Raw genomic sequence first — 22,559 nt, 5'->3', positions numbered from 1 at the left:
ATTTCATAAATTCATTGTTTTTAATAGCTGAGTAGTACCATGTACCACAGTTTCTGTATCCATTCCTCTATTGAGGGACATCTGGGTTCTTTCCAGCTACCAGAGACCTTCTCAAAGTCCCCCTCTGTAAGTCATGCTCACCACAACCTGCTAGTCAGCTGCTTCCTCCACTGACTTTAGTCTGTCTGTCCTTCAGTCCCCTAGGCTGCTCCTCAGACCCTTCAACCCTCCCTTCCCCTGTGTGAGAAGACACACCCGCTCCTGACCCCACCCCCAAAGTCAGCTCCTCCTCAGTCTTCAGAGTGGAACTCCAACGTCACCTCCAGACCCCTAGATTGGATCAGTTATCCTTTCAAAGCTCATAAGTCAACTCTAATCAGATCACCATGTCCACTGAGTCCTTTCTGCTCTGGGCCGCCCGAGGGCAGACAGTGGTATTGTTTTTGCCTGCCTTCCCCTCATCTAGCCTAGGGTTGGAGTAAGGCAGACATGCTGTCATCCTAGAGTGGGTACGGCTGAATGAGAAGGCTGCCAATCAAGGACAGTGAGAGTCAAAGCTCAGGCCCCACCCCAGATGAAGGCAGCCCCCCACCTTGTGCTGACTCCAGGGGCTTATCTCACACAGGCCAGCTAAGTAGCTTGTGACTCAGGGTAAGGAAGATGGGAAAGGCTTTGGGGGAAATTAGATAAGAGCGAGACTTGAGACTTGATAAAGGACAACTAAAAGTACTAGAATCCTATTTTGGCCCCAGTGTAAAAGTGTTCAAGGGTATCTAGTTAGAATAAGCAAATCAAATCGTAAAGAAGTAACACTTCAGAGACTGCTGACTCAGCCAGGAGCCTTGATGAACCTGGCCCTGGCCCTCTCCTTCCCCCTCCTGCCTAAGAATAGTCTATTGTGCCCTCACTTAGCTTTATGTGTTTCCAAACACCTGGTCATTCAAACAGCCTTGAGCCCCTCACTGCCTTTAATCCCAGCGCTTCAGGGCAGAGACAGGCGGGTCTCCTCCGTGAGTCTTGAACAGTGCTAGCTTTCCAGGCTAGCCAAGGCCACAAGGGAGACCCTATCTCAAACGACAACAAAAATCAATACATGTGCAGAATTATTTAAGAATAAGGAAGCCCCTCCTCCCCAGGTGCAAAGCAGACTGTCTGGCGAATCAGCAGCCCTGACCTGTTACTGACGTGAAAGCTGACGCTCCTCTTGACTCTCCTCAATGTCATCCCTGGAGGGCCTCGCCGACTTCTCTGCTAAGTCCTCCTGCTCACGTCAGATAGTCCCCATCCAGCCTGGCTCCTTCCTCTTTCTCTTCTCTCACAGTGCTCCCCTCCACCCCTGCCCCTCTCATCCGAAAATCTGAGGGCTGTTCTGGCTCCCACAGAGAGGACAACCTAGGGAACATACCGGGTCCTCAGGGTCACATGTGGAGACCAGAGACCTTCTTCGGGCTCTGACCATCCCCCCCCCCCCCGATATACCAAATTCTACCCTTTGTTTCTACATTTTTGTTGAGCTAATGATGACTCAAGAGATGGCAGGAGCTGGTAAGATGGTTTAGTGTGTATAAATGCTTGCACTGTAATCCCACCAAGAGAGAATGAGACTACTAACACAATATTTTTGAGCCAAATTCAAAACAGACTTTATTAAATCCTGACCAGGACCATGGGAAATAGACAGCTCCATATCTAGGATTCTCAGAGTACGGCACCAGTTTATATTAGCCACCGGGTTATAAAGGCAGACCCCACGAGGCTTTCTGCTTCCTGGCTTCATTCAATCAGAAGCAAGCATACGCTCTGACATTCATCCTGCCTACATGTGACCAAGCACACATCCTATGCAGTTGGTGCAACCAAGCTTGTTTACAGAAGTGAAAACACAGAGCTTGCTATCTTACATGAACTACAACCCCCAGCATTCCAAGGAAGTTATTGAGCAAGTGGGACTTACAGGTTAGAGGCATTTTGTGTGTGTGTGCGCGTGTGTGCGTGTGTGCGTGCGTGTGTGTGTGTGTGTGTGTGTGTGTGTGTGTGTGTGTGTGTGAATAATTTAAGGTTAAAACATTAGTCATCACACCAGCAAGTTTAATGACCTGAGTTTGGTCCCTGACACCCACATGGTAGAAGGAGAGAACCATCTCTTGCAAGTTACCCCCCTGACCTCCTTCACACACACACACACACACACACCAAAGAAATAATTTAGAAATTTAAAAAAGTCATTTCGGGCCTTGCCTGCTGCAGAAAACCTTCCTAAACTCAGGACTCACACTCAAGCTGCCCTCGGCCACACTGACTGTCCATGGCTTCCATACCGGAAGTAGGTTCTGGGACAGCTGGCTAGGATAGTCTGTATCTTAGCTCCCATTGCCTGATGGAGGAATGGGTGGACAGACAGACTTCTGTGGGGCTCTGGTAACATGTTGAAAGCTTACAACGAACCCCAACAAGCGCCATTCTCTTCCACAAACAACCATGCATTTTCATATTTAAATATTTTCTACATAAATGATTACCATTTACTCCTGTCTCTTATCCAGACATAATAGTAGGGACGGATGGCATCTGATCTATTTAAGATAAAATAACTATGTTTAATCATTGTGTCCTTGGGCCAAACTTCAAATGAAATTCATGATAAAATTCCATTTAATCAGCATTATGTGAGATGACTTCAGCTCTATGTAACACAAAATTCCCTTTTTTCTAAGATAATGCTTTTTAATGAATGATCATTTTGTTTTTTTTTTTTAAACGATGGCAAATAATATAAAAATTCTAGATAATTTAACTGTATTCAAAAAATATTTGCTAGAATTAGTTCAGAAACTTAAAACATGCAAACATACATCAGGAGTTTGTCTGCCTGCTACCAGGGGAGGCCATGTCAGTTGGCTTTTGGTTGCAACAAGTACTTAAGGCAATTGATTCATAAAAGGATAAGGCTTCATTTTTGACTCACGGTTTCAGAGTTTCAATCCATGATAGCTCTGTCTCACAGCATCTGAGGGGAGAAAGCACATCACAGGCCCACTTCATGGCCAGGAAGGAGAGGATAGAAAAGGGCAGAGACTAAGCAATGTCTCTAGCAATGGCATGCGTCAGTGGCCTCAAATCCTGTCGTTGGATCCCACCTCTTAAAGTCCCACCTCTCCCAGTGGTGCCTTGAGGCACTAAGCCTCAGCACAGGATCTTTAGGGAACACTTAATCTCGAGACTATGACAAAGAGCATAAGATCTGAAAACCCCTCCATTATTTCTGCATGTAGGTCATCGCTAGATCTAGACGTGGCAGCTGCCTGACTGTCCTTCACCCCCCAGCTTGGATACTGCATCGTCTCAGGCACCTCCCTTGATGTTCTCACCCTAAAATTCACTGCTCCCTTGATGCCTATATTCTATTTGACCAAGCATAACACAAGGAAGCCTTCATCTATGTTCCTGTTGCCTGTAGCCCGGGTGCCCAGATCGGGGCCTGGGGCAAGAGCAGAGCACCCAGGGGAGGGAGGAACTGCCACCCTGCCTGTGCACATGCCCTTTTCTCCTTTAACTATTCTCACAAAAGTCAGCTTCCACTCTGGGTTCACCACATCCTTTCCCCGGCTTCGGCTTTCTGAGTAGGTACCAAACCCTAAGCAGGGCAGTCCAGTCAGGTCAGTCTCTCCTTTTCAAGACTCTCCAGCTTTACTGGGGCATATATACAGCAACTCCACAGACATACCACAGTGCCCAAGGACACAATGCTCTTAATATTTTTAAAAAGTTTATGTGTATGAGTATGTATCTGCATGTATGTAAATGCATTATATCCATGTCTGGTGCCCTTAGAGTCCAGAAGAGGGCACTAACTCTCTTGGTACTGGAGTTACACACAGTTGTAAGCCACAATCTGAGTGCTGGGAATTGAACCTGGGTCCCCTGAAAGGGGACAAAGTGCTCTTAACCACTGAGTCACCTTTCCAACCTCAAGAACATGATTTGCTTTCCTTGTGGCCCTGGCTGTCCTAGAACTCACTATGTAGAGTGGGCTGGCCTCAAACTCACAGAAATCTGCCAGCCTCTACCTCCCAAGTGTTAGGATTAAAGACGAGTACCACTGTAACCCAACAGGAATATTCTCGATATGAAAATGCTTGTATTGCTCCCACTGTGTTAAGATGAAGTTTTTGTATTTCAGGTCGACCCTCATGAAGGCTGCGAAGTGGACTTGGTATTTAGCACAGAGCAATACAACCCCGAGCAGGTAAGCCATCCCGATTAGCGATACAGCCTGTTAGCAAGGTCCATAGGTACTGTCTTGTCTTTAGAGGAAGAAGTGAGAATATAGACAAGTAAAACCTGGAGATTTTCTCTTTTCATCCTATTTGTTTGCAAGAATGGAAGAACAAAGCATAGGAGACTGTGTGCCCACCACAGTAGTGGGGCGGGCCGGCATGCGGCAAGCGAACTTACTCTTTACAGTGATAAGAAAATAGCTTTTTGAGCATGCTACAAAAAGGGCAGGGGGATGGGCGGTAACTAGACAGTAGCCTGCAGGCAAGGCAGGATTGCTGGGGAGACTCCATTGAGTTTTACAATTATAGCAAATCTTTTCTTAAATTAATGTGCTCAGTTTTTATTTTTTAAATATTTTGATTTATTCTTTGAAAATGTCATATATATACAATGTATTCGCACTTCTCTACCTCCCAGTGACCTTCTCCAATTCCCCCTGACACCCACCAACCTTCCTCCTCCAAGTCCATTATTATTACTATTGTGATTATTAGCCCATTGAGGATAATTACTATTGACCACATACAGATGTATTGGGGGCCATCCACCGGGGCACGGGCAACCTACCAGTGGCCGCATCATCAAGGAAAAGTGAGTCTCCCCTCCCCATCGGCCATCAACTGCCAATAGTTCCTCAGCTAGGGGTGGGGCCTCAGCAGGCCACCACATCTACCATGTCATGGAAGACCGCTTTAAAAAAAAGTGGTCCTATGTGTATGGGTGCTTTGCCTGCATGTGTGTCTGTGCACTGCATGTGTGCCTGGTGCCCTTGGAGGCTAGAAGACACTAGACTCCCTAAAACTGGAGTTACGGACAGTTGTGAGCCAGCATGTGAGCACTGGGAATCATCCTGAGTGTCATCTGGAAGAACAGCCTCTCTCTCTCTCTCTCTCTCTCTCTCTCTCTCTCTCTCTCTCTCTCTCTCTCTCTCTNCACACACACACACACACACACACACACACACACAAAGACAGCCTTTCTGTCCTTTTCATCCCCACCTTTCTGGCTCCTCCATTCTTTTTGCACTCTTCTTTGATGTTCCCCGAGCCAGACATGAAGTCACCCCCATGGGGCAGACCTCACACTCCTGCAGAAACTGATTGGTTCTCTCTGCCACCATCATGACAATGGTGCTTTCCTGGCAGGCCCTGTTGTAGCTTACAGGGTGCTGAATCTCTGACGACCTTCCCCCACCCCCAGCAGCATGCAGAGCACCTTCCAGCTCTATGAGAACCAGGCAGCAGGGAGCTTTTCCTGGTCAGTCTGTGACTGACTTCTTGGTGTTTCTGCAACCATGGTTGGTGTGTAACAGGGTCCTACTATTCAGTCATGATGCTTCGAGGACCTCCAGGGCCCGCCTGACCAAATGACTTTTAGCTTGGTCTCCTGTGCCCAGCACCTGTGTTTCTTTGAGTGCCATGTTATGATGTACAAGTCCTGTCATGTGAAGGTAGACCGTCGTGATGGCCAGGTACTGTTGTGGGAGTTAGCATGAGCCACTTTGCACAAGATTTCCAGATGTGCAGTCTCAGCCATTTGCACATGATTTCCAGATGTGCAGTCTCAGTCATGTACAACAGGGGCCATGCAAATTAGAGGAATTCCGGATGATCACACATCTGTCCTGGTCAAAGGCTCAGGTCCCAGATGTCAGGCTGTAGTTCAGTGGCTACAGCACTCTATGGTAGCAGTTTGGAATTCCTAGACCATGCCTGGGGACCAGTTCCCTTTTCTGATCTCTTATTAAGGCCTTCAACAATGAACGCTTTACACATCTGCATTTAAAAGTATCCACATGCCTGTCATTTCCCCCTTCTTTAGGGCCCCTGGGAGAGAATTTCACAGCTCTATTGGGTGTCCCTCCTTACCCTTCATAGTCCTTAAAGTGACTCACCATGGAGTGCCAATATGTTCTTTTTCCTGTCAGCTGGTGACATTTCTAGTTGGCAGGCTGGCATAGCACGAGGCCAATTCCATATCAGGTTAAAGAATCACATGCGTAGACACATTGCATAGAACACGGATCAGGGCCCGTGCAGGCTGCCGGCATTACCTGCCTCACTGCAATCCCCACCACGCACCCCATGATTCGGTAAGTTGCCTTCACCCCACTTCCAGGAGTGTGGAAATCAGAAGCAGATGAACATCCCTGTGAGGAGCTAGGCTTAGGCCAGCCCAGATTGTCAGCAGCGGCGGTCTGAGTCTAAGCCTGGGAATTTCAGGCCATGCCACACATCAAAGGGTCACAGGGAGGCAGAGCATCAGGGACAAGGCCCGCCATCCCTAGCCCAGTGCCTCTGGAAGAAAGCTTACCAGAATTCACAAACAATAAACCCAGACTTGACTTATTAACCTTAGAGTTAATTTTTTTTTTTCAAACGATTAGGAAGATGCCTTTGATTTTTAGTTTTGCAAACTGACAGCCCGAGAATAAAGCTAACGGGATAATAATTACTGGGTCTTTTCCCTGACAACACGGACTTGGGACGCAGTAAGTCCACATGAGTGCAGCTGGCTAGCAGGAGTGGAGATCAGCCGCTCAGCTGGAGTTGTCTGGTGGGTTAGACTGAGGAGACATTGTGCCCAGCTCTGGTCCTCTTCCCTGGGGATGGCAGACACCGAAGGAGAGGGAAGGCTCCCTGATGGGAGCCTCCCAGTTCTTCTAAGCTGCACCAGCAATTCGCATGCTAATGTGCTCCAGAAGCCCCTCCTCCCACCCAGAACAGGCACCGAAAGAGAAAAAGTTGCACCACGGCTAACATTTCGGTTTTTCCAACTAGTTCTAGAAGCGGGCTTATTTTGAAGACCCAACTTGATTATAATTTCTTTCACTGTGGGCCTTTCGAGTTTATTTCTGGGCCTTGCCTTAACCAGGATGCCATTTAAACCACAGAAAAGAAATGAAGGTTGCTGCTTTCGGCTGTTCCATCAGCCACATTTGGATCCGACACCCAGACTAGTTGCCCAGGGCTTGGCTTGGGCTGTGGCTAATGTCTGTGAACTCCTTGTTCTAAGTCTAATGTTGATGGAATGAGCATGCGCAGTTTTCTGGGGCTAGGTCCTTGGCTTTAATGGTCAAGTTAAAGACCGTTGACCAAAATGGGGAAGAATGACTGTTCCAGAGCAGAAAATTGAAGTCTAGGAGAATACACAACATTTTTGGATTTGAAATAAGTGAGGGTGCTCACAGAATCCACAAGATGAGGATGATTGGGGTATCTAACTTGGACTAGATCTCAGAATAGGTACACAGAATTATTATAGCAGGGGTTAGTAGCTGAGCTCAGACAGGAACCAACTCAGGTACTGAGAACTTAAGATGTAGAGCGGGTTCCTTTTTAAACTTTAGCGTTTTGGTCTTCAAACATGGGATGGAAGGAGCAAATGCCTGCATGGACATGCTGGCGTTTTCATTAACAGGAACCAGCTTTGTCTTCCAATTCAAGTTAGTAAGCTTGATATTCAAGGACCCAAGGAACCAGCCAAGTGTTGGTTCCTGACAGAGTGAGGCAGCCCCTGTTCTAGACATTTGAGCCAAGAAGGGCTCAACAGACATCAATGCTATTTCTTTGCAAGAGGCCTGGCATTATTATGCACAGAGGCAATCAGAAAGATAATGTTAAAGGGACAGCAAAGATCAAAGACTACCCAAGTCGTGTCCCCCGTGCCAAGTCTTGGTTGCCTTTCTGTTGCTGTGATAAAATACTAACAAAAGCAGCCAGACACAAAGGACTTGTCTGACCCATAGTCCACCATAGCAGGGAAGTCACCGCACCTCTAACTTGAAAGTAGGGAAAGATGAATATATGGGTGGCTCAGCTCATTTTCCCCACGTATACAGGCCAGGATCACAGACACCCACAGCAGATAGGCTGATGAACACAGTCATCACAACCCCACAGTCATGCCTATAGGCCCATCTCCCAGGCGAGTCTGAGTTCTATTCAGTTTACAGTTCACATTAACCACAAGTCATGAATAGGAAAACCCACCTTCTGTAAGGTAAAGCTCCATCTGTTGTGACGGCCTGCCAAACCCACTGGGTTCTCGGGCCCTGTGTTTGTGTGAGTTGCGGTGAGCACAGTTGGTAAGGAACCTTCCCCGGGTAACGTCAAAACCTTTCTTTCAGGAACATTTGGGCAGATGTTCTGCGAGGGTGTTTTTCAAGCATGAGAAACCCAGACCAGCCATTAATGTAACATGCTCACAGCTTTTTGATAAAGAGAAGAGACAAGAGAAGGATTATCGGCTTTACAAGCAGATGAAGCAGTGGAAGATTCCTCTGGACAGCATCAGGGTACCTGGTATGATCAGTAACTGGGTTTCCTATGTCGGGAAAATATATGTATACACGTCTGTGTAAAACCACTTAAAAAGAATGATTATTTACATTTGCATGTCCAGAGAGAGGCTCTACTATGAATTGTAATGTGTCTCATTATTTAAACAAGGCTCAGGGGTGTCCTGTTCTGTTCATCTCTACAATAGACAAATGCTACCCAAAGCTGAGTCTCATTAGCTGACCATTTTGCATCCTAGAATGAGGACCCAAGAGCTGACTCTACAAATAAGAAACAGGGGTTTTTGGGAAAAAAAAAAAAACCAACAACAACAAAAAACAAAAAGTGTGTATAGATTATAGTGCAGATTTCAGGGAAGTCTAGAACCTGACGTGACATTTCTAGCGTTTTGTTGTTGGCTTTAGGGAGGTTTAGTTGAACAAGACACCCTGTGCCTGTGCTCAGCCCCTCTTCCCCAGGGCTGGCCGAGTGGCTGTCTGGGCCATTCTGGGCTGCTGCCGTAGGGGCCATATTTATCTCACTTCAGGTCAGCAGCTAATGGGCAGTGGAGCCGTCTCCAAGGATGTGCCCTGCCCTCTGCAGTGACTCAGCTGGAGTGCAGCACAGCTCATTTATCTTGGCACTCAACAGAGTGTGTGGGCCGCAGGAGACATTCAGCACTTACTGGCAAATCCAATTTCCCAAGCCACAAAAGTCATCTCTGGATTTGCACTTGGGTAGGAGCTTGACCTCTGACCATTGCAGCACTCTATCCCACACTCTCTGCTCATTTGCCCAGGCACCCCTCAATTCCTCATCCATGCCCGAGAACTTCAGGCTTCAATCCTGACTGCATCTGCCCCCACTTACTAACACTAACTAAATACCAGCAATGAAGACTGCTGCCGGCATTTCTAACATCAGAGTCTCGAATGATTCTCACCCAGTACTTCATTGACAACAAGGACCAATCTTGAGCCAAAGAACTACGAGAATTCAGAATATATTGTTGAAGATACTCATGCTGCTTGGAATAGGTGAACTAAGGCTATTTAGAAATCCATAGTTACATGGGAGGCTTTATTTCCCCTTTTAGTTTGGGAAATAGGGTCCATCTGCCCTTTTAAAAAAGATTTTTAATTATGTATATATGTGTGTGTGCATGTGTATGAATGTGCACATGTGAGTGGACACACCCATGGAGTTCAGAAGAGGACAGCAGATCCCCAGAGTTGGAGTTACAGGTGGCTGTAGGATGTTGGATGTGGGTCTTTCTTCTGATAGAGCAGTACAGGCTCTTAACCGCTGGTATTGTATGGGACTTCTTTTTCTAAAAATAATTGTGACATTCTTATTAGCTTTGGGACACTTTTCAGTAGAACTATTTATTTAGACCCTGTTCACTTACCAAGTCCTGTATACTCATAGGGGCCATACTACAGTCTACCAAAATTTGGCTACTATAAGAAGTTAAAAAAAAAAAAATCCTGGGGCTGGAAAGGATAGCTCAGTGACAAAGCGCATTTTCTCCACAAGCACGGGGAAAGGAGTTTGGATTCAGTCACCCATGGAGGAAGCCAGATATCACACAAACACCCTCTTCTGGCCTCCATGCACAGACCAGGAGACACACATACACAAGCACAAATACACATGTGCCCACATGCAAAAATACATAAATAATTCAGTCATAGCGGAGGCTACTTCTCATCAACAAAATGTGTGTTCTGCTCTGACTGTAAATTCAGCAGATGTTTTGTGGTGTTGAGTGTTCATGCAAGCAAAGTTATCTAATTAGGATCCAGGGTTGATTTGCTAGACAGATACACCAAAGTCTGCGTGAAGGCTGAACAGACCAAGGGCATCAGGCTGGAAGTTCATGGATCTCTAAGGTGAGCTGTATATTAATGACATCATGGTTTCTCATATGTCCATCCAGGGCATAGTCCTGTGTCACTGACACAGGATGCTCCTCAATAAGGAGAAACCTTATTGAGGCAGTTGAAGGTACAAACTATCAAGAGGAGGTAAAAAATACAATTATTTTGTTTAAAAGACATGAACTTTCGTTATAATGTTATGAGTTAACAAATCACACATTATATTCCTACTTTGAGCTTCTGAAGTTTATTTCTATTATTTGTTGGAAATATACTTTTGTTCAATATTATTACTCCCGTAATCTACTTATCCAGTTTTAAATGGAAAATGATTTTTTTTATATACTCAGTAGCTGAAACCAAGTAACAGTGGATGTTTGTAATCAATTGAATTTATAATCATTTCTAGAAAAAAAAAAAAGGGTTGGTTTTAGATTGAATCCAGCTATGGAGACAGCCTGGGGTAATGAGTTCAAGTCTCAGCAGTTTCTAGTCAGTAGTAGTTAATGCAGGGCATTGAGCTTCATAGTGCAGCTAACATGCAGGACAACAATGCAGGCTCCACACTTTTTTCCCTTCTGCTTTTATTATGGTGATTTCTCTTTCTCTGGTCCATTCACGAGCTCCTTACAGATGAACTTAATCTATGAGCAGAAGAAAAGAGCTGAGGAGCTACACATATCCATCCTGCCCTGCCTTGCTCTGAACACTCAACCTGTCATGTGTCCTCACGGCTGAGAGCATTCAGTGTGACTCTTTTGTCTCCCAGGGTAACACATTTGGCTATCACAGATCTAAAACCACAGTAAGATAGAGTCAGTGTTGGTGGGCCACATGAAGAATGTTTCAGTTACTGGAAAAGACAGGGCAAAGGGTGCCACAGCCCTGAGAGACTGAACCATGGCAGAGGCGTTCCTGTTACTGTACTGGCTTTCCCGCAGAACACATCCTGGAACCCTAATGGTTCAACATCAAGGAGGAACTACAAGCACATTCTTAAAATACCAGTAATTCTGCTAGACAGCAGAAGTCTGAAGCGGTCTCTACAGTGACTGCCTCCAGCTCACGGCTCCCCGTTGACTAGCATGTCCTGGCAGGATGAACTGGGTGGAGTCACCCTGAGGAGTTGACAGAGTACGGCACTGCACAGTTCTGAGTGTGCAGCACTTGGATGTTAATGGAAGAGTATGATGAGACTAAGCCCTTAAAGTAATTGTGTGACAGTGGACGATGGCAGAGGAGGAAACCAAGGCTTTCAGCTTTATTCTCAACAGGTTTTCTTCTAAAGGCACTTACCAAGTGCACACATTACTTCTAATGTCTTCATGGTCTCTTCCAAACAGCCATGTGTGAGCCTTTGCCTTCCTTCCAGCAGAGCGTGCGTTCCTCTTGCATTTGCAGTGAGACCATCTCCTTGTCTGTTCTACTGAACAGGAGACTTCTGCTTCATCAAATTCTAATTTTTACTTATTTTTGAGTTCTGCGAGTGGTGGTGGTGGGGCAGGCATGTGAAGGCTAGCTTTGTGGAGTCAGCACTCCCCTTCCACCTCTGTGTGTGGTCTGAGGATTAAACTCAGGTCCTCTGGCTTGTTTGGCAAGTTCTCTTCCTGACCCCCACATCCAACCTTCTCTTTCCACGACTTTACACCCCACCAACTCTTATCTTCCCAAGCTCTCTCATCCAAGAATCCTTATTTAAAAGTTTTTATTGTTATGGGTGTGGGTGCTTTAGCTGCACGCATGTCTATTCACCACACAGGCACAACACAATGGAGGCTCAGACTGCATCCGCTCCCTGAGGACTAGAGTTACACAAGGCTGTAAAGCTAGCAATGTGGGTGCTGGGAATGGAATCAGGGGCCTCTGGAAGAACAGCCCATCTCTTAACGGTTAAGCCATCTCTCCAGCCCAGGGTCTTTTCCCTTATATCCTGGATTTCGATTTCTCCAGCTTCTCCCATGGTTTTGACCATCAGTATCCTTCTCATCTTTGAAATCCTGCCCCAGATGGTGCTCGGTTGACCTTGTGCTTCACAGAGCCATTGTCCTTTTCCTTCCTCTCTCTTCGCTCTCCAAAAAGAGACTCGCTTCACATTGCTCAGCCTCAACCATTCCTGACCCATCTTCTACACTCTATGTGATTGAAACTATTCCATCACCCACTTCTGTAGTTTCTTAACCCCAGACTTCATACATCCAATACCAAACCTCTATGTTCCTTTCCCCGACAAGGGCCTTTAATTGTATTCCACTTCTAGGGTTTATAGAAATGTGGTCATTGCCACCCCCATCTCTTAACATGTAATAATTTGCCACTTCCTATGAAGTTGGCCTCCAGAAAACACCTGGGACCCATTCTGCTCTCTTCAAACTCAGTCAGCCACTCTTTCTGTAGGACTACTCCAACAGTTCCTCTCAGGTCTTAGACTTCACTCTCTTCCTGCCCATCCTGTACAGACCTAATACGGACACAGAGTCCATGTCCACTGGTTCTGCACATGAGGGCATTCATAGTATGATGCCATTCATTTATGCCCCTTTGAGACCAGCCAGTCTGAGCCTACGGTATCCTCTTTAGCTCACCCATCCTTCACTGCTCTCCTCCCCCCCCCGCCACGTCCCCCCACACAAGACCAGGATTCCAATCTCTGAAAGAAAAGCTAATTCCTTCGGCACCTTCCCCAAACTCTCCAGCCTAAAGACACCTCGCCCCTGCCTATTTGTCCTTCTGTTGTTTCTAAGAGCGCATCAGCTGTGTCTCTAAGCAGCCCAAAGGCACCAACATCATCAGGGAGTGATCTCTGACCGGTATATCACCACAGACCAGACAACTCTGGTTTACCAACCAATAGGATTTATGCTAAAATTAACTTTACCTAAAGAACGTTTCCTAATACGCTTTCCTAATACGCTCGTGGTACCGTGCTGCCAGCAGGTCTTAACAGAGGCTGTTTCCATCAACCTGTACACAATGGTGATCTGTGACATCATCCTAGAAATTAATCACTGAAGTCTTTCTAAAAGTAATTAACCATTGTATCCTTACCTCTTGAAGTCTGATATTAAGTGTTTGTTGAATTTTAAAAAGGGGGGGGTCAGAAATGAATAACCCAGGAAAAAGAAATCCATCCTTTTTTTTTTTTTTTATGCATTCAAACAGTGACTGGAAAGTCACCAATAGTTAGCTTTAAAGCTGATAATTAAAGGGCATGATGGCACCAACTCTCAGGCCAAGCCAGCATGTAACAAGAAGCTGGTGGTGGACTTTTTCACTAAGTTAATGTTCTCTCAACTAGCATATGTCTAGATTAATGTTTAATGTCGCTGTAGCATTGGTTTGTTTGTGCATAGTGCTACAAATTAACCATTAAGTTTATACTATTAGCATAGCAAACTGGAGCACAGGAGCCATCTTAACCACAATTGAGAGGATCCAATACCATGACGTCATTACTCAAGTCCCTCAGATTTTGTCTTAAAAAGGTCTTAGTTCAAATGTGCCTCTTTCTTCTCTCAGACAGTCATGGACACATTGATCACTCACTGAGACCCCTGTGGGACTTGGCTTTCCTCGGCAGCTCATACGTGATGTGGGAGAAGACGAGTCAGTTTCTGCACTACTACTTGGTCCAGCTCAGCAGTGTGGAACAGCTGGTAAGAACCTGAACATTAGGTGGGCCATCCGAACCACAGGGCACCCAGTGCTCTGGGCTGAACGGATGGGAATGGTGACTGTCATGGCGAGAGTTTTACTTACATTTCATTCATTCAGCAAATATCAGAGTGACTGCAATGGCCCAGGTATTGTTTTAGGGATCGAGGAGGCAGCAGTGAACAAAACCACATTTGTTGACTTTAATAATAAGAGCATTCTAGGGGGAAAAAAGCCAAATAAAAAGTTAAAGAGGTGAATATGTATCAAACGGTGATGGGAAGTGCCACAGTGGAAAAAAGAAAAGTGGGGAGAAGGAAATACAGGATCTTGAAAGGCAACTTACATAGTGAGGTAAGACTAATGGAAGCAGAGCTGGCACTGGAGCAGAAACCAAAAGGCACAAAGAGCAAGAGACAGGAAACCTCCCTCGGCAGCAGGGCTGCTGATGGACAGAAGGAGCAGCAAAACTTGTGTGGCTCTACAGGGTGAGCAGAGAGTCTGCAGGAGATGAGACGAAATGGCAGGGAGTGGAGGGTGTCTGTCCGCATGTGTCACTGGTCCAGGCTTGCCTATATCCTGTTAGCAGATGTGACTTCCCCAGGATCTTCCTGGCTCCACTCTGAGAACAGATTGCCATGAAACAAGGGAGGAAGCAGGAAGGCTTGCTGGTGGCAGCAATGGAGATGGAGGAGGATCTGGATTCAGGTGGACTGGCAATCTTGGTTATAGGTTGTTTAAGAACATCAGAAAATGGTAAGAGGTGAAGGATAAGGCTTAGGCCTGAACCTGGAAGCAGGGTTTCTATTCATTGATTAGAAGAGACATCAAGAACAGTTTTAGAGGAAGCGGTCTTGATTTGTGGCAAGAAGACAAACTGTACAGGCATCTAACCATAGAGGTTTGTGTTTAAGAGACAGGCATGGATGGCTGTAATCGTGCTATGATGATGCTGTTTCAGACCACCGACTGGGAGAGACCACAAGTGGTGGCCTACATAGAGCTACATAAGATTTAGTCTGCTGCTCTTCCTACCTCAGATCTGGTAGCACGAAGTCCACCCGGAGGGAAGGCAGACACCAGCAGCCAGACACTAGTCACAGGTGACACTAACACAGGTGGGGGCCAGTCTCAGTTCTCAGGTATGCATCATGTCCTCTCAGAGAGCAGAGGCCACAGCCAAGGGTGAGGTGAGGTGGACCCTGCCGGTTAATGTGGGGATCTGTGCAAGGGCTTGTTAGCAGGGAGAAGTAGGCAAACAGTTGCCTTTAACCGGGGCTGGGGATGTTCTCAGGTAAATGTGACACAGGGAGAGAGGGCTTTTTCCAGAGTAAAAGCCAAACAAGCTGAAAGAAGGACTTACTAGCAGGAAACATCTTCACTATTTACCCATGAGGGATCATCAGTATTTTCTGAGGAACTTGCCAAACATTTGGCATTTTTAATGCTAATAATAATTTTGTCTGCTTTCCAAAGACCATTGTAAAACAGGCATCAAACAGAACTTAAGTTTTTTTTTTCCCTTTTTTTACTGATCTTTTTAGAGAGTGCTTTTAAACAGCAATTACCCTCTAATTGATTATTGTTATGTAATAAGGCAGGGACTTTTGTTAAGTCTCCCCACTCTCTCTAACAGGGAGATGGAGCTGATAAAGGCAAGACAGCCCAGGGGCAGGAAGTGAGTGTGAGGTGGGGTAGCTATCACTACCCCTCCTCCCCAAACTTTCTGGATGAGAATTATTACCTGAATTCTCAGGGTTAAACTTATCTGCTAGTGCAATGGTATAAGGAAACACAAACTTCTGAACTTACAGCCCTACATGAACAAGACCCGTCACACAGCCACCATTATTTCCTTAGACCTGAAGAATAAATGGCTTTCCCAATACCAGGGGTGGTGCCAAGGACAGGGGAGTATATCAGCTAAGGAAAAGGGGGTAAGGGCTTTCACTGTACCCCAGACTTGACAAAAGGAAAACGACACGTTATTCTGATTCCAACCTACCAGTACCAAATCTTGTAACCACTCTTATAACTTTAATCTTTTCAAAACCTATTTTTAATGAGGGCAGTGGGAAAGAAAGGACACAGGGGAAGTGGACTCGTTTAGAAAGGTTCTGTGGAGCAACTCCTGGCTGTGTTGTCTGGAAATGGGCAGTTCAGTTCTCAGGTTGGCAGGGGCAGCTCGATCCACTGGAAAACACTTCACGGATATACCAGTAGTCCAGTGGAGTCAGGATAACAAACATGAATCAGCAGTGGTGGCACTACTTAGCAGAAACAGCCAGGCCTCAGCCCTGGCCCTAGTCAGCAGGAGGGACCCAGAGGGACACCATGAGAAGTTCTCCGCTGTGCCTTTCTCAGTGAAGTGAACATCATCGAAGATGTGTGACCCACACGTGTTGCACAGCTAGCTCTATAAGCAAGCCTAGCCTCCGTCACTGTCCCTGGAATCCTATTTATACCCTCCACACATCACGTGTCCTCCATGTGTCTTGCCACACCACGTGTCTTGCCTCAGCACGTGTAGCCGTCTCAGCTGACATCACTCTGCCAATCAGCCCAAGTCCTTGGAAGCAGCAAGAAGCTGCAGCACACTACCCGAAGCTTTTTTGGTGCATTTCTCTCTACGGAGTCCCAACAAATGCAACCCAACTACGCAATGTAAGGCAGACCAATACATGTGTGTCCTTAGTGAAGAATCCTTCATCACGTGTCCTTTCACGAGCATGCTCTCTCCTGTGTCTGCTTCGGTGAAACGTGCCTTCATGAGTCTGCCTTAGTCTTTCACCTGTGTCCTTCATGTGTGCCCCAGCGAAACACCATCCAACTGACTTTCCAAAGAAACCTTAAGTTTCCACTTCACACTCAAGAGTATCTAACCCTAACCCTAAGTATCTATCAGGTTGCTACTCACTATTAGTCAGTTCCAGACTTTATTCCAGCTCATGATCTCCCTCCACTGACCCGGATACATAACAGAAATTACCTCACCAGCCATATCTACTCGGCTGAGAAGTTTCTTTTTGATCACGTATATTAATAGCATAAGCCTACTTACTCTACTAAAACCACATTGATTCTATTAGGGCTTAGTCTCTCTCTTTAGGAGATGGAGGGGACATGGAGGGGGTCAGAAAAATGGGGCCCCTTCGTGGTTTCCAGGAAGATTAAAGTGCTAAGTTACAGAAATAAGATAATAATAATAAATCACCATCAATCTGGGATGTAAGCACTTGGCATTGTGATAATTTGAATAGAAGCCAAAGAGGTTATTTCTGAATAATATTAAAAATAATGACTTCTTGGCAGGGCGTGACACGGTGAGGGCAGACTGCGAGGTACACTGTTTACCTCTGCAGTTCTGTAGCCAGCTCTGCTTTGGGCTTGGTTTCAAGGGCCCATCCTTCTGAAGGAAGGATGCATACAGGCAGCAATGCAAAGCTTGCTTCAATAGCGTTAGTAAGGAACATCGTAGGCACAGCAGACTATAATTAACTCACACATTTAACATGGGTAATACCTTTCTTTTTGTCATTGCTGGGGAATGAACCTATAGCTTCACCCATGCGAGGCAGGCTCCCTGAATTACAGCCTAGGCACTACTCTGTGATTTGAGCGAAACAGATTATGAAGTAAAGTTGGAGTTCTGCTATTTATGTCAAGCCCAGTCTGTTTTTACCTAAAACTTGAAGACCACCAAAATTTCATTAAAAAAATTATGCTTTTAAATCCAGGCATGGTAGTACTTGCCTTTAATCTCATTATTTAGGAGGTAAAAGCAGAAAGGTTAGGAGTTCAAGACCTGCCTCAGCTACAGAGTGCCAGGCCAGTGTGGGCTTCATAAGACTGTATCCAAAGGTACACACATTAAAAAAAAAATGTTATTTTCAAAAGGAGAATAAGAAGTACTGCTAACTGCCTTGAAAAGATGTCTGTAAGTAAAAATAGTTTTAAAGGTTTAAGAACTCCTGGGAAAGCCAGGCCTTGAGGAGAAGTACAGGCAGCAGCTGTCTGTGGCAGGGCTCCACTGATGGGCAACTTGGGAGATGACTATCGTTTCCTTCTGAAGAAAAGACAGTCTTTAAATGAGAGCCAAGTAAGGCCAAGTACACACCTCTAAATGATACAAACTGACAGCCCCTTGCATCTGTGGGCGTGGCTCAAGCACAGTATTTGTTCATAAGCCTCACACATTCTCTGATGTGCTTTATCTCAACTTTGCCCAGGTACAGTATAAAGGCTCCATCAATTGTTATTCTGTTCTATTTAGGGAACAGCAACAAAAAACATGCCTGCACATGTTCAGAATTTATATTTTCTCTTCTTGGTTGCACAGCCCACAGACACAGAAGGGTAACTGTAAAAGAAGTGCTGGTAACTTATTCTCTAATGAAAGATGGTTTTTCCCTGGTGAGTTCTGATTGTGTGGCCTGTGTCTCAGTTGTTTAAACACCCCTGTGTATAATATCCTGTCAGGCCAGAGAGAGACCTACCCAACAATGTGAGAAAAGTCACCGCACAAGAGCATCTCTGATGTATCCGCCCCTCTTGCACCTTCCTCTATAGCCCTCTCCTCATTTAGTGCAGACGGCTTGTGAAAATCTCCACCGATAAGAAAAGTAAAGACGAAGCCCAACATCATGTCCTTTTACATCATCACCCCTTCATATCCTTTAGTAGTTTCATTTAAAACCCGGTAGAAGATTGGAGCCATATTCTAAAGATTGAAAGTTTTTTTTTTTTAATCCTATTTTTACTAGTAAATTACCCTTGATCTATAAAAATAAGAAATACAAAAAATTAACTAGGAAATTAACTATTAAAGCTTATAGAAAACAAAAAGTGTGTGAGGACAAATGCCCACAGCCAAAACATACCTAACATTCTGGTTTTAACATTATGGGAGGGCTTCATGCAGCACATATGAAGGACACGGAGGCTGGAGCCAGACCTAGATCTGAATCCTGTAAGACAGAAGAATCACAGGAGACCATGCATCGACTGCGGGGCGCGCCATCTGGCCCGTGGCAGGCCCCGTAGCAAGCGTGCTTTTCTCCAGTCTCTCAGAATAGTGCACAGCGGACACAGGAGAGTAACTAGATCACAAAGATTGTCAGAAGGTTCTCCTTCTCCTCCCAGACTTCAGGCTTTAGCCGTACCAGAGAGAAAAGGCTTTAAGGACTTCTAGCCAGACTACCGTGGAACTGAGTGACAGAACCTGTGACTTCTAGAACTTGGGCCGGAGCACCTCCACCGTGTTTCTGCAGAAGCGCTAAGGCACCACCCACAGGGGTCACATGACAGAGCCTCACAAATCCTGAGCTTACAGAATCCCACCGTGTTGGTTATACTGTTTTCTTTTCTCTAGAAAACGGATGATGACAGCATCGATTTTGACTACACTGTTCTACTTCATGAATTCTCCACACAGGTAAGATGCAAAGTTGTGTATCGAATTGTTTTTATTTTTAACTTTTTCAAGTTTATAACATTTAGGCCTTTACTTCCTAGGAAATTATTCCCTGTCGTATTCACTTGGTCTGGTACCCTGGTAAACCCCTTAAAGTAAATTACCATTGTCAAGAGCAACAGAGCCCAGAAGAAGCCTCTGGAACGGTGGAAGCATCAGCTATGGCTCCGACAGAGCTCGGTAATTTCTAAAGAGAAGAAATGATCTGCTTCTATTATATTCTAAACGACACGACTCCACTAGCCGACGTCATCACTCCCGTATAAAAGCAGAGGTCCAGGCGGACCAGCAACCAAGCAGGCAAGCTTGCAGACAGAAGCAGATGTTCAGAAGCGCTGCCTTGTACCTGACCAGCGGTGGTGCTGAACGCCGCGAGCATGCGCACCTCCCTGATTGGGCTCCCTGATTGGGCTCAGCACATCCACCACACAGCAGGTGGATCAACAATTGCTTTGGGAAAAGGTTTTATCTTTTTTGTTTTGAGTTTGTATTTTTCGTTACTCTAGACCTAGTGTGGTTATTTTATGTTGCTAAATTGTTCTTATTTTGTCAACTTTTTTTTTTTTCAGTGAAAGTAAATGGTAGGAAAATATTAACTGCTAATCTCAGGCAAATTATTTCCTTTTAGCGTGATAACCACTTTCAAATAAGTGTTTATATTTCTAAGTAATAAAATGTGTTTGTAAGCTTTGGTATGGATGTAAAATTTGAGCTAACCTGGAATTAAATCAAATCCCAATGTTGATTCAAATCTTATAAATAGCATACTGTCTCACATGATAAAAGCTGCAAACACACATTTAAAGGAACAATGATATAGCTCAGAAAGTACCAGATACTTATTTTTATTCATCAGGAAAACTAGGACCCAGTGTTGGCATAAATAATCTATAAAAGCCAACATAATATGTAAAGATCAAATTGAGTGACGAACCTCCTCAGGGTGGGGAGAACTCATCCAGGGAATGCCGCCATCGCTCGCCTATCATAATTATTAAAATTTCATGGAACACTTATGTCATTGTCTTAAACCCTTGAGCCAGGTTCCTGGGCCACTGACTGACTGGGAGGCATCAACCGCAAAATAAAAAAAGCACCCAGAAGCAGCCTTATGACGGATGAGGTCATGTCCCAGTCTGCCCACCTACAGTTGAAAATACCAGAGGCTTGAAATGCAGTTAATACACCTGACCTAAACAGCTCAGTTTAGCGACATCATAGACTGCCCTTCACCCTAATGCTCATGTGGCTGGCAGAGCTGTGTCCAGCTGCTGCTGTCCCAAATTCCCAGAGTCTCAGATAGTATTTTCCGAGGTGAGACCAAAATTTAAGATTGTCCAAATGGTTTTCCAGAGAGAACACCATTTTCTTATCACTGTCAAGGCAATTTCTAAAAACGGACCATAATACTTAGCCTGCACCATTAGATAATGAGAAAGTTTACTGTGCAGATAACGGTAATATCCATTCTTTTCAACAAGTTCTAAATCCTCTGCAAAATCCTTGAAGGCTGCACAGCTTTCCCACCTGGGCAACAGTGAAGACAAAGCATTATTTAAAAACACCCGAGAAGCACTGCGTCAAAATCAAGCCAACAGACAGGGTTTCTAACCGAAGTTCCCTAAATGATCTTTCAACAGAGATCCTATGAGCACTATGTACATTATAGCACACTGCTGTCCCAAAAATGCTAACTGTTCTTTTAACAGCCTCCTATAAGGTATTTCACCTTTAGTATTTTAACATATGGAATCTTAAATTTGGCACAGCCACCAGAAAGGAGCGAATTGTGACATGTTGGAATTATCCCATTGCAGAAGGTAGCTCTTTGCACTGCTGAAACAACACATTATACCAGTAAGGTATTTCTAACTTTCAAAAGATATTCTCCATGAGGCTTACAAGTGACCATAGTTTAGACAACATAACCCTTCAACAGACTAACTTTGGTATAGAGAGCATGAAGAGGAACTGCATGCAAAGCTGAAGCCACTAAAACTCTCTCAGCACCATGGCCAGAGGCGAGCTGGACTTCATTAACATTGATTTCACTGGCTAACAACAGAGCAGGAACTTCATTTGCATCAGCATAAAGTAAAACCTGAACTCCCCAAGCCCTCTTTGTGTTAGGAGTGTGAATTCTGAGTCACTGAGCCAGCCACAGTTGCACTTAGCATCACATGCATTGAACGTCTCCACAACTTTCAGAATTTCAAGATATATCAAAAGTAGCACCAGGATTTTTATTCTACTCAGTTTCAATTTTTGTACATGAATGATAACATTTTTAGACAGTACACACAGTGGTTTGAATGAGAACAGCCCCTAATAGGCTCACAGATTTGAATGCTTTGTCACCAGGGAGTGGCACTATTTGAAAGGATTAGGAAGTGTGGCCTAGCTAGAGGAAGTATGTCCCTGGGGGCGGGGCTTTGAGGTTTCAAAGGCCAAAGCCAGGCCCAGAGTCTCTCTCTCGTGCTGTCTGCAGATCCAGATAAAGAACTCTCAATTACTTCTCTAGCACCATGTCTGCCTGTGTGCTACCATCATGATAATGAATCAAACCTCTGAAACTATAGGCCAGCCCCAATTAAATGCCTTCTTGTATAGGAGCTGCCATGGCTGTCCACAGCAACAGAACACTAAGACAGTTCATTTAAAGGTCACTTTAAATGTCTATACTTGGGTTTGAATGTCAGTCCTTCAAGACACCATATCTTATTACACTGATTTTTCTCAGTTTAGAAATTTCTGGTCAGTTCTGTGACCTTCCCTAACTTTGAATAAGACTCAGCCACCATGCTCCCTAATCTATGCATAAAATTTCTGGGAGTATAAGTTGCTTACTGTACTGAAATATTGCAAAATTAGCTGAAGACTTAAAATTCTGATTCAACAATGTATCATTTCAGCAATGCAAAGAGCTACCTTCTGCAATGGGATAATTCCAACATGTCACAATTCGTTCCTTTCTGGTGGCTGTGCCAAATTAAAGAT

General features: G+C 45.0%; 1 protein-coding gene across 1 annotated transcript in view; it reads left to right on the top strand.

The window, feature by feature from the left end:
* Rarres1 (retinoic acid receptor responder 1) overlaps positions 1-21,324 on the top strand; it is a 36,888-nt gene extending 15,564 nt beyond the window's left edge. Inside the window, exons 2-6 of the mRNA XM_029537805.1 lie at positions 4,181-4,246; positions 8,408-8,582; positions 13,955-14,091; positions 19,461-19,523; positions 19,604-21,324. Coding sequence (XP_029393665.1) covers positions 4,181-4,246; positions 8,408-8,582; positions 13,955-14,091; positions 19,461-19,523; positions 19,604-19,753 — 591 coding nt within the window. The 3' untranslated portion in view covers positions 19,754-21,324. The remainder of the gene's footprint in view (positions 1-4,180; positions 4,247-8,407; positions 8,583-13,954; positions 14,092-19,460; positions 19,524-19,603) is intronic.
* The last annotated feature ends 1,235 nt before the right edge of the window (positions 21,325-22,559 follow it).

Source organism: Mus pahari, chromosome 4 (genome assembly GCF_900095145.1).
Source record: "Mus pahari chromosome 4, PAHARI_EIJ_v1.1, whole genome shotgun sequence".
NCBI lineage: Eukaryota > Metazoa > Chordata > Mammalia > Rodentia > Muridae > Mus > Mus pahari.
This window is presented reverse-complemented; position numbering and strand designations above follow the sequence as displayed.